This window comes from Bos mutus, chromosome 4 (genome assembly GCF_027580195.1).
Source record: "Bos mutus isolate GX-2022 chromosome 4, NWIPB_WYAK_1.1, whole genome shotgun sequence".
NCBI classification, from domain to species: domain Eukaryota; kingdom Metazoa; phylum Chordata; class Mammalia; order Artiodactyla; family Bovidae; genus Bos; species Bos mutus.
In genome coordinates, this window is record NC_091620.1 from 94,773,455 (window position 1) to 94,786,608 (window position 13,154).

General features: G+C 34.9%; 1 protein-coding gene across 1 annotated transcript in view; it reads left to right on the top strand.

The window, feature by feature from the left end:
• AGMO (alkylglycerol monooxygenase) overlaps positions 1 to 13,154 on the top strand; it is a 390,797-nt gene that overhangs the window by 200,047 nt on the left and 177,596 nt on the right. The window contains exons 11-12 of the mRNA XM_005897366.2: positions 1,873 to 1,955; positions 7,557 to 7,662. Coding sequence (XP_005897428.1) covers positions 1,873 to 1,955; positions 7,557 to 7,662 — 189 coding nt within the window. The remainder of the gene's footprint in view (positions 1 to 1,872; positions 1,956 to 7,556; positions 7,663 to 13,154) is intronic.

Sequence of the window (13,154 nt, forward strand, 5' to 3'; positions counted from 1 at the left end):
TAAATTCCCTTGGCAATTCTGGATGCCATCCTAGGCATATGGAAAGTGACTTGGGAAGTATTAGAAATTGTCCATGAGAGATGGGGCTGATTCAGAAGATGATATGGAACAGAGATACTGGGTGTGAGCAGCAGTGGCAATTGGTACCTTTTGTTTATAACTTTGGACAGATGCTGCTTAGTTGTAAAGTATATATTAGTTAATAATGACTTGACGTTACCTCTAGTTAGGAAAAAGAAAAAGGAGAGTGTTTGATCACTCTATTAGCCAATGAAATACAACCTTTGGTGTTCTTATGAAACATCAATACCATCGGTGAGTAGGGAAGCCGTCCAGTGGCTGGCTGTGTAAACCAACTCCTTGATTCTATTCATCTACTCTCAATCTGAAGCAGTAACCTCCTGGCCCTTTCACGAGTAACTTCAGTATAGACCTCTGCTTCCAATCCCTTTAAGTGTGTTGCTCATATGGATTCTACCACTGTCACACTTTGGGGTCAGTTAGGTCTATTTTGAATTTCAGAGGTAGCATTTATTTCTGCGTGATGGAAAAGTTACTTAATCTTTTAAGTCTCATTTCATTTGCTTTTTCATATTCAAAGCTTATATAATACCTACTCTGCAAGTTTGCTGGGCATATAAAAAGAATTAATGTGTATAAAACACATAGCATGGAAGCTGTAAAACAGTAGATACTCAATAAACATAATTATTAAATTTTTACATGTAAACAAAACATATAATTAATTTGTAATTATGACAGAGAGATATGTGGGTTTTGTTACTGACTCAAAAAAGGACTTTTGACTTACAGGTAGGAATATATAGGTTTCATCAAAGTGTGAGTGGATATGTGTAATCTCTTTCATGTATGTGTTCACACACATAAACACATTCTTCTTTAAATATTTTCTTTATTAAAGGCAGCTTTGGGTTTGAAACAACAAAGAGTGGGCTTATATTTAAAATAACCATTGAAAGGTGGTATTTATTCATAAAAGGTAAGTGATTTCTCCATACGTGGGGATACAGGTGTTTCAAAGAATTATGAAAGTCAAAACTTTAAAGGATTATTAGCAAGAACACTTTAAGCAAAGTATCATTCAGTTCAGTTCAGTTCAGTCGCTCAGTCATGTCCGACTCTTAGCGACCCCATGAATCGCAGCACGCCAGGCCTCCCTGTCCATCACCAACTCCCTGAGTCCACCAAAACTCATGTCCATTGAGTCAGTGATGCCATCCAGCCATGTCATCCTCTGTCGTCCCCTTCTCCTCCTGCCCCCAATCCCTCCCAGCATCAGGGTCTTTTCCAATGAGTCAACTCTTCGCATGAGGTGGCCAAAATACTAGAGTTTCAGCTTTAGCATCAGTGCTTCCAAAGAACACCCAGGACTGGTTGGATCTCTTTGCAGTCCAAGGGACTCTCGAGAATCTTCTCCAACACCACAGTTCAAAAGCACCAATTCTTTGGCTCTCAGCTTTCTTCACAGTCCAACTCTCACATCCATACATGACCACTGGAAAAACCATGGCCTTGACTAGACGGATCTTTGTTGGCAAAGTAATGTCTCTGCTTTTTAATATGCTATCTAAGTTGGTCATAACTTTCCTTCCAAGTAGTAAGTGTCTTTTAATTTCATGGCTGCCATCATTAGAATTGTCTAATTCATTCTTCAAGTGCCCAACAAGATAACTAAATGATATTAGGAAAACCAAAATATTCCTTGTATATTCAACCTTCTTGAAAAATGTCAGTAACAAATGATGCAACATAAAATAAAATGGGGGCTGTCATTCCTGTCAGCTTTAAATTCTAATGCTCACTTGGCTGACCCACCTAAAGAATCCATTGGTCTCTGTGTTTGTTTGACAGGTGCTATCTCAGGTCACTCTCCTTCTGAGGGTTTGCTTCATTATCCTGACCTTGACCTCCATTGGATTTCTTTTGGATCAAAGGTAAAAAGTGAAATTCTTTCATCTTATGTAACTTTGTAATGTGATTTTTAAAATATTTGTGAAATTTTGAAATCCAGCAAACATTTGTTATCAAAAGAATATAGCTGAAACTGCAAATTCACACTTTCATTTTAAATGCAACAGACTAGTGGTTTGTCTGATTTTATATCAAGGGTTAATTATAAATCTAAGCCTTTTAGATGAAATTTAGGTTTTTCAAATATATTAAGAAAACCCACAAAATAAAATGATTAATTTGGCAAAGCATAGAGTATAACTCTGAGTACTTAATAAAATATAAAGAAGATTTGATTATTTTCCTTTGCTATTGAATAGTTCACAATATATGCCTAAATGTATGTATAGTTGTTTCTCGGTATCCATTAGAGATTGGTTCCAGAACCTAGCCCCTCATACCAAAATTTGCAGATGCTCAAGTCCTTCATATAAAATGATGTATTTATGCACAGAACCTATGCACAGGCTGCCATAAATTTAAATCATCTCTACTGCTACTGCTAAGTCACTTCAGTCGTGTCCGACTCTGTGTGACCCCAGAGACAGCAGCCCACCAGGCTTCCCCGTCCCTGGCATTCACCAGGCAAGAACACTGGAGTGGGTTGCCATTTCCTTCTCCAGTGCATGAAAGTGAAAAGTGAAAGTGAAGTCGCTCAGTCGTGTCCGACTCTCAGTGACCCTATGGACTGTAGCCTTCCAGGCTCCTCCATCCATGGGATTTTCCAGGCAAAAGTACTGGAGTGGAGTGCCATTGCCTTCTCCGAAATCATCTCTAGATCACTTATAATACCTAATACAATGTATACTGCATTATAAATGCAGTATAAATGCTATATAAATAGTTGCTGGCAGTGGCAAATCCAAGTTTTGTGTTTTAAAACTTTCTAAAATTTTTTTTTAGATTTATTTATTTATTTATTTTTAATTTTATTTTATTTTTAAACTTCACAATGTTGTATTAGTTTTGCCAAATATCGAAGTGAATCCGCCACAGGTATACCTGTGTTCCCCATCCTGAACCCTCCTCCCTCCTCCCTCCCCATACCCTCCCTCTGGGTCGTCCCAGTGCACCAGCCCTTAGATTGGTTGAATCTGAGATCCAAAACCCATGATTATGGAGGGCCACCAGTGTATTTAAAGTTGATGTTCTTACCCTCATACAGTACAGTATGAAATATGTATTTATTTTTATCATTTATTTTGTTTGGCTTTTCATCCCTACTTTGTTATACTAGAAATAAAATACATACTGAGCCACAGAAAAGAAAAATAGAAAAACTGAGTCAGAAGACAATCTGAAATAATAACCAGATCCAAAGCATCAGGATCACATTTTAAGGATCACAATTCTATTGTTTGTATATACTTACTAAAATGATCAATCAGCAATATCAACAGTATACTGCTTTTTAATATAGACTTTTTTATTTCCATGGATACAAATAAATAAGCTGAATAGCAGGCTATAGATTTTATTGCAATGTATCCTAGGGTATAGTAAGTTATGGTATATGTTTATATAAATGCCTCCACTGCCTTTGGCCTTATTTAGGAACTTATACTGGATATAGGTATGTCATAGTGGAAAGGAAGTGAAATGTTGAAAATTTTCCTTCGAAACTAAGAACCAGTTAGATATGTCTGTTATTTAATGCTGGGCTGGAAACTGTCAGTGGAGAAATGAAAGAGAAAGAAAGAAAAGGCATAGAGATTTGAAAGGAATTAATAAACTAATTAGAAAATTAATTTATATTAATTACTCTAGAAATCTGAATAGTGAATTAATTAGAAAATCAAAGGAATCTATCGGGAATGTATTCAAATTAATGGATGAATTTAGGGAAAGTTTTAAATAAATTATCAACTATATTTTTACATACTAGAAAATATAAAAAGTTTATGCAAAAGATCAAATATATCAAATACAAGAAAAAAACAGTCCTAAAAAATGAGTAGTATATTTCTAAACCATACTATAAAACTACTGAATATTATGAAAAATAAAGAATTAAAAAATGGAGAGGTACTATATTCATAGACTGGAGTACTCACAGCAGTTGGTTTACATACTCAGTGCAGTTTGAATTAAAATTATAAAAGGTTTCTTTCCTGTAGAATTTGACAGACTCTTTCTAAAATACATGTATATGGAAATGCAAAGGCCTAATAATAGCCAACACAGTCTTGAGATTTTTTTTTAATGGCAGGAGCTGAGCTACTGGCTATCAAGATATATTATAAATCTATAGTAATTAAACATGTTTTATTGGCATAAAGGTTAGAACAGAGAATCTAGAAACAGATCTATGCGTATATAAAGACTTGATTTCTGACAAAGTCATCCCTGAAGAGCTATGGGAAAAGGAAAACGCTGTCTTTTCAGCACATGGTCTTAGAAAAATTGGATTTCCACATAGGAATAAGAAAAATAAACTTGACAAATAATTCACTCCATAAAAATTAATTCTGGTTTCAGGGGATTGTAGACTTTAAAGTGAGAGGAAAGTCAGTACATATTCCAGCAGATAGCATAGTAGTATATGTCTATTACCTTGGAGTAGGTAAAAATATTGAATGGTCCACAACAATCCATAATATAGATAAAATTGGTGAATTAGGTTATAATAATATTATGAATGTCAGTTCTTCAAAAATTAACCCTTAATAAGGCAGTAAAATGGAGAAGGAAATGGCAACCCACTCCAGTGTTCTTGCCTGGAGAATCCCAGGGGCCGGGGAGCCTGGTGGGCTGCTGTCTATGAGGTCGCACAGAGTCAGACACGACTGAAGCAACTTAGCAGCAGCAGCAGCAGCAAGGCATTAAAAAAAATCAATTTTTGAGGTAGGAAAAGCTGTTTGCAATTTTTTATAAACTTCAAAGATCTTATGTCAAAAATGTCTAAAATTAAAAATATTGACAATACAAGCTGTGAAATGCTTATACTCTGCAGAAGGTGGTTTATATTGGGATACTTAACTTGAAGAATGTTTGAGTATTTCATTAAATTTGGCTGTTCAATCCCAGGTGTATACTAACCAATACACCCAAAGGCATATAAAAGAATGTTCAGAAAGCATTGTTCTTAATAAAAAATGTGGCCAACAATCTAAATGTCCTTCCCGAGGTGAATGGATGTGTGAATATTGGTCTGTTCACACAACAGAATACTATGCACAAGTGAAGAATGAGCTGCTGCTATATGCAGAAATGTAAATGTATCTCACTAACAATACTGATTAAAAGATACTAATACAAAAAAAGTGCACGTGATTCTATTTACAAAAAATAGAAAAAAAGATAAAAGTAAAACATAGTTTTTAGGAATTTATGCTAAATCAATAAAAATGTAAATGAAAAGGTAGGAGATGGTATGAGTACCATAAACGGTAAACAACAGCTAGTGATTCTTTCTGCAACAGAGGGAGGGTGGAACACTGAGGAGGTGAGATGTGCCTAGGGTGCTGATACTGAGTGCTGTTTATATGGTTGTTTATTTGTTGAGAGTCATTGAGCTGTATGTTTCTGTTTTGTGTGCTTCTTCCTATGTATGTTTTAATTCACAATATTGCCAGTCCAGGTTCCATGCAGGATACAGGATGCTTGGGGCTGGTGCACTGGGATGACCCAGAGGGATGGTACGAGGAGGGAGGTGGGAGGGGGGTTCAGGGTGGGGAACACATGTACACCCGTGGCGGATTCATGTTGATATATGGCAAAACGAATACAATATTATAAAGTAATTAGCCTCCAATTAAAATAAATAAATTTAAAATTTTAAAAAAGACCATTAGTTCAGTTCAGTTCAATTCAGTCGCTCAGTCGTGTCCGACTCTTTGTGACCCCATGAATCGCAGCACGCCAGGCCTCCCTGTCCATCACCAACTCCCGGAGTTCACTCAGACTCATGTCCATCGAATCAGTGATGCCATCCAGCCATCTCATCCTCTGTCGTCCCCTTCTCCTCCTGCCCCCAATCTCTCCCAGCATCAGAGTCTTTTCCAATGAGTCAACTCTTCACATGAGGTGGCCAAAGTACTGGAGTTTCAGCTTCAGCATCATTCCCTCCAAAGAAATCCCAGGGCTGATCTCCTTCAGAATGGACTGGTTGGATCTCCTTGCTGTCCAAGGGACTCTCAAGAATCTTCTCCAACACCACAGTTCAAAAAAGGCCATAGAACACAATTAATAAAAAATAAATTGTTTTAAAATAGAAATTTTATTTTCTGTTTTATCATTGAAAATTACCCAAATATCAATTAGAAAATAGTTTACAGTGATAATACAAAATTATTTTACAAAGGGAAAAATGTCTTAACTTTTTGCATATACATAAAATCATACTGCTGCTGCTAAGTCGCTTCAGTCGTGCCCGACTCTGTGCGACCCCATAGACAGCAGCCTCAGGCTCCCCCGTCCCTGGGATTCTCCAGGCAAGAACACTGGAGTGGGTTGCCATTTCCTTCTCCAATGCATGAAAGGGAAAAGTGAGAGTGAAGTTGTTCAGTCGTGTCCAACTCTTAACAACCCCATGGACTGCAGCCTACCAGGCTCCTCCAGCCATGGGATTCTCCAGGCGAGAGTACTGGAGTGGGTTGCCAGTGCCTTCTCCGAAAAAATCATACTACTGTATTCTAAATTACTAAATAAAATATAGCTATATTATAATTATATTAGTTCAATAATATTTTATTAGAAAATGTACCCATCATAAAAATACCATTTGCCTTTTATGAAAATATTTAATTATACAATAAATGTTGGTTGAATTCATTGTGAAGCTTATTTGAATCTGATAAAGCAGCTGTTCACTACTGCTATTATAAGGCAATTTTTAAATGCCTATATATGACCCTCAACTTTGTTTTAAATACACATACCTATTTTATGTATGTCAGAATTTGAGTTTCAAGAATTCTGTATTATAAAGAAAACAGTCATCACAAAATTATTGACAAAGATCTATATTCATGCTACCTATAATATCAGAATTAACAACATATTATCATGTTCCCGATATTTCACTATTCAAGTATTCATTATTTTATTTTATTCTATTATTTATTTTATTTATTATTATTTATTATTTATTTTATTCTATTATTCATTTATTTTATTCTATTATTTTAAAGTAGTTAACTATATCAGCCCTCCTAAGAAGTCAATTATTAAATGAATGAAGTATTAAGATACTGGATGAGTGAGGGGAGTCTACTCTCTAAACCCTAGAAATTTAGTTGTCGAATATTTTATTTATTAGTTGAAAATGTTTCACCCCAATTCATCAATGCTCAAACTAAGTAATACATTGATCAATAATAGATGTTCTTTAAAAAGACGCATTTTGTGTCTTAGTTTAATGCCTGTTTACGAACAGCTTCATAGGTATATACTCCTCAAATATATTAAAATACTAGGTGTTTTTTGAAAATGATAACAATTTATCAATTATTAAAATAATCAGTGAATTATTAACGATTTATAATTATGAACATAAATATATTAATAAACCAATACATTTTATTATATAACAGGAAAATAAAGAACATTCAAAGGTAATGCATGTAAATGACATTTTATTTCAGACGTAAGGCAGCTGTTCTGGAAACTTTCCGTTGCTTGGTGTTCCTCATGCTCTGTAGATCAGGTCATCTGAAGCCTTGCCTCTCTTCTTCGTCATTTGCTTTTGAGGTAAGATGTTTGCTTTAGATAGCTGTGGCAGGATTAAAAATTGGTTGCGTATTTCACTCATCCATTCAACAATGTTGTCTGTTTATTCTGTGACTGTTACATGTGGGGGATTTTTACCCATTGACTTACAGTACTTACTTGTTGTGTTCCTCAAACTAGTTAATATTGTTGAGTCTCAGTTTTTTGTTCTCTAAATTTGGCTTGATATCATTAACCTTCATAAAGCGGTTGGACAAATTGCGTCACATGATGTTTATAAAGAAATTAGGCCATATAGTTTTTTCTCAACAAGTAGTAAAAGTGATTTTTACAAAAAAGTTCTTGGCAGAGACTGTGCCATTTGAAACTTTTCTTTTTTAGGCTCTTAAGTGAAAATTGTGATTAAGATATTTTGTCCAAAAAAAAAAGAGAGACATTTTGTCAAGTACCTGCAAATTAAAAATTCTTTAGAAATAATATCATTAATGTCATTGAGATCTTTCTACAACTGAAAATATGTTTAATTTGACCTTGTGTTTTTAGGAATAAAACTTGTCTTCTAAGAACTATATAGAAACTTTGAATCCATATTTATGACTTCAGATCTTAGGTGTCTGTTTAAAATGTTACTTTTATCACTAATGCTTTAATGGACAAAGTTTTAGTCTTTTAAATTTAAGGTTATATCATTTAACTTTGGTGCTAAGAAACCTGCCAACATCCCTGGAATGTGTGTTGTGTAACCTAATTTAAGCATGAAACATAAATGCTAACATTTTCTCCAATGTTAATGGAAAAATTGAAGTAGACACTTTCATAACTGAGTAACAGTTAAAAGTTTGGACCAACTGTTTGGAAGAGAATTCAGTGATATGTGTCAAATTGCAAATACTCTTACCCTTTGATCCAACACTTCACTCCTAGGAATTTATGCTACACAAATGATATACGTGTGTGAATTAATGTATATGGAATATTAGTCATTTGTAATGGAATGCTGAAAACAGTCATTAACAATCATTAATGTCCTCTTAAGCCATTAATAGGAAACTGCTTAAAAATTATGGTTAACATAATGAAGAATATACATTTGGCAGTGGAAACAGGGAAGTCTTTAATAACAGTATGGAGCATTTATTAAAAATACATATATATTTGAGCTTGCTCCATCATATGTATGGCCTTCCCTACTGGCTCAGCAGTAAAGAATCTGTCTCCAGTGCAAGAGATTCAGGTTTGATCCCTGAGTCAGGAAGATCCCATAGAGAAGAAAATGGCAACCCACTCCAGGATTCTTGCCTGGGAAATCCCATGGACAGAGGAGCCTGGAGGGCTACAGTCCATGGGGTCACAGAGTCGGACATGACTTAGCGACTAAACAACAATAACAACAGGTGTGTGTGTGTGTGTGTGTGTGTGTAAATATATATACATATATATATATATAATGGAGAGAGAAAAAAGAAAGAATAAAACAGGATACAGGAGAGTCTGTGAAGTATGTGAAGCGTGCTGCCATACAAAGCTCATTGTATAAAAATGAGGAAGGGGAGTAAATGCATATAAATATTTGTGTATGTTTGCAAATATTTCCAGAAATATAGTCAAGATTCTAATAAATGGTTGCCTGTGGGAAAGTGAACTGTGTGGCTTGAAGAAAGGACTAGAGGAAAGATTATTCATTAAGTTAATATTTTTGGTACCTTAAACTTTCTGAACCATGTAAATATATTTCTATTTCTAAAAGTATCTGAATTAAAATGATTAAGCATTAAATCTTAGAATCGGTATATTGGATATCATCTAATCTATGTATTTAAATAGGTGTTAAATAAACTTTATACATCTACATATATTTTGTTTCTTGAGGTTACAACCCAAAATTGAAATGAAAAAGCATAAACTGTACATGTTTAATGAAGTTTAGAAATATAAATGCCAAAAAACCTTAAAATCTAAAATCATAGCATTTTCACATTCTGTAGAAGGGAAGATATTCTAATTGTAGGGATGAAGCAGAGTAATTCCACTTAATAAACCTACTCTTGGGTATATTGTGATAGTTTATCTTAAATGCTCCAAAACAATGAGAGAATGTAGGTTCTTAAGTCATCCATGTTGTAAATGTGAAAATATATGATTACAAAAACACTGGGGTTTTTGATGGTGGGATGGTGAAGGATCCAACTTTTGACTGGGATGAAATCTAGGGTTGAAATGCTATCTCTTCACTTAAGTTAGTCAGTAGGTGAAAGTGAATGTTAAGACTTGAGCCACATTGTCTAAATTTGATTCCTGGCTCAGGAACTTACTGGCTGTGTGTGTCCCTGCACAGTTACTTGATCACTTAAAGATACTTAGCCTTAACTTCCTCATCTGTAAAGGGAGAAACTAAATGTCTATCAAATAGGGTTTTGAGAATTAAATGTGACAATCTATGTAAGAAATTTAGTACAGTGCTTAACACATAGTACATGCTTAATAAACGTTCAGCTCAGTTCAGTTCAGTCACTCAGTCGTGTCTGACTCTGCGATGCCATGGACTGCAGCACACCAGGCCTCCTTGTCCATCACCAACTCCTAGAGTTTACTCAAATTTATGTCCATCGTGTTGGTGATGCCATCCAACCATCTCATCGTTGGTCATCCCCTTCTCCTCCTGCCCTCAATCTTTCGCAGCATCAGGGTCTTTTCCAGTGAGCCAGTTTTTCACATCAGGTGGCCAAAGTACTGGAGTTTTAGCTTCAGCATCATTCCTTCCAGTGAATATTCAGGACTGATTTCGTTTAGGATGGATCTCCTGGTAGGATCTCCTTGAAGTCCAAGGGACTCTCAAGAGTCTTCTCCAACACCAGAGTTCAAAAGCATCGGTTCTTCAGCACTCAGCTTTCTTTATAGTCCAGCTCTCACATGCGTACATGACTACTGGAAAAACTGTAGCTTTGACTAGATGGACCTTTGCTGGCAAAGTAATGTCTCTGCTTTTTAACGTGCTAATGTTAGGTGCTATTATTATTATTTTATATGAACCTAAGGATCCCTTGAAATAATTCTTTTGCTTGTCACAAGATCCAAAATCAAGTTTGGGAACAACTGACATGGGGTTTGGAAGAAGCAACAATGTTGACCATAAAATTATGGTTGTGAGTTCTTAGCTTGATACTCACTTTGTTGGACATTGGATTTTGTGCCCCAGATCATTTACCTGTAAGATAGGTTTAATGAGAACTAATGTGCATGGAACTTATACTATGTTCTAAACGGCATATTTGCATTATTCCATTTAGTCCTCATATCAAACTCATGATGTAGTAACTATTATTTATTTTTATAATGGCAAATGGAGTAACAGCTTAACTCACTGTCTGAATTCACATAGGTAGTACGCAAAGAAGTCAGGATACAACGCAGGCAGTCTGACACCACAGCTCTTGACCACTGAGCAATGCTTTCTTCTGTGTATGGACAGCAGTACTCAGCTATCTGAAGGGGTTTAGATGAAATTTCAGATGCAATGTAGCAAAAGTACCTTGAAAAATGTGGAGAGCTAAAAGGTCTTATAGATTTAACTGCAAAGTGTTTTGAAAAGACTCATAGTGTGAAAAAGTTGCCCCTGAATTATCTTTGGTTTATGATTCAAGGAAGGGAGAACCATGGCAAAATATTTCCAGAAAGGCACACACCTGGCCACTTCTTCAAGAGCAGGTATTGCCTGCGATTTGCCACTAAAACATGTCCTTAAAGTGGTGTAATAATGATATCTACACCATGTGGCTCAGTGGACAAATTTAATGACACAGAGAATTAGGAAGCACTTGATACATTTTAGTTATCATTATTCATATTGCTATTATTATTGTTATAAAAAGTATTTGCACTACTGGTATCATCATTAAAATATATATTTAACCACTGAATTTCCAAGATTAAACGTGAATAAGTCTTCTGTGACTAGAGGTCAATAACTAGATGGTAAAGACTACACAAGTATTTTGTTATCAACATTTTGTACCTGGCGATCTGTTTTAAAGTTCAAAAAATTAGAAACAGTTAGCAATTCTTATTTCTTAACTGTGAATTTGAAATTTGTGTTTTCCTCACACTTTTATATCTTAGAAATTTATGTACATCTTTGCAATTTATCAGAGTTTTACTAAACCAGTTCTTTGCACACACAAACTGTACAGAAACCTAATGCATGGCTTCAGTGACTCCATTCAGTATAAATTAGGAATGAGTGACAGGAATGATTATCCTACAAGGACACAGTGTTCTCATCAATTTTCCTTGAATCTATCACTAGAATAACTGACATTGAAGTAATTAATCCTCTCTTTGTTTTATAAATCAGTGTTGTATATGTTGGCAACATCAGCTAGTAGCTCTATGACTTCTATATTTGTCTCAACGACTGGTGGCAGGTTGTTATATTGCTTTATTATGTAAGCCAAATTTCATAGGTGTGCATGACAACAGTTCTGTACTAAACAGGCATACTGCCGGTCACACTTACAGCTAAAAACTCATGTACACAAGCATGCACAGACTGGAGAACTGACCTTAAATTATTTTTCACTTAGATTGTAAAAGAGCTCTTAGGTAATTACAAGTCAGAAATACAAAGGAAAATTTGAATCTGATCCTGTGACTTCCTATGGAAGTTTTTGTCCTCTTTAGCTTGGATCCACAGAACATTAAGTAAGGGTGTGGTTCTCTTGGTATTTATAAATAAAATTTACTGCTATACCAGTACACAGTTGTCTGTCTAGTTTGTGCAGTGATGAGTCTGTGCCCTTGTACATTTCTCTTTGGATAGATCAGTCAGTATCTTGACTGACTCACATAATATTTTCTTCAAAACTTGCTGCTTTATGGATACGATATTTGACATGAAAGCAATCCCTTCATTCTTTTCATCCCTCATTCCCCACTCAGATAAGCACACACATTTTTTTTTTCTGTTGACTCAGGTCTAAGATCACCTGTGGACTTGTGATAAATTTTATCAGTAGGTTTAAAGGTGTCTAACCTTACAGACACTTAAAGAGAAGATAGCAAAGTGAAAGATGAGTAGATATTTTGATAAGTATATAGGTATATAAGATAATGAGAAATACTTGTTTGCATATATTTTGATACTATGTATATTTTGTTTCATGTAACTTTTTATTAAGGAGATAGTTTACAATACTGGGAAAAAAAAACATTGAAGTCACACAAATCGAAGCTCCAGCTCTGCCAATTGGTTTTATGACCTTGAGTGATTATCTAAAATAACCACACCTTAGTTCCCTCCATGAAAAAAGAGAATAAAAAACATATGAAAGTTGATTTTTATATTCAAAGGAGTAAGAAGATAGTCTGTAAAACTACCATAATATCTGGCATGTAAGTAATAATTGTATAACTTATCTATATATACATATAAACCACATACATACATTTAAAATAATATTTTGAGGACTAGATTATTTAAAGCAATGAAAACATGAACCTGATAATATCTGCTTATT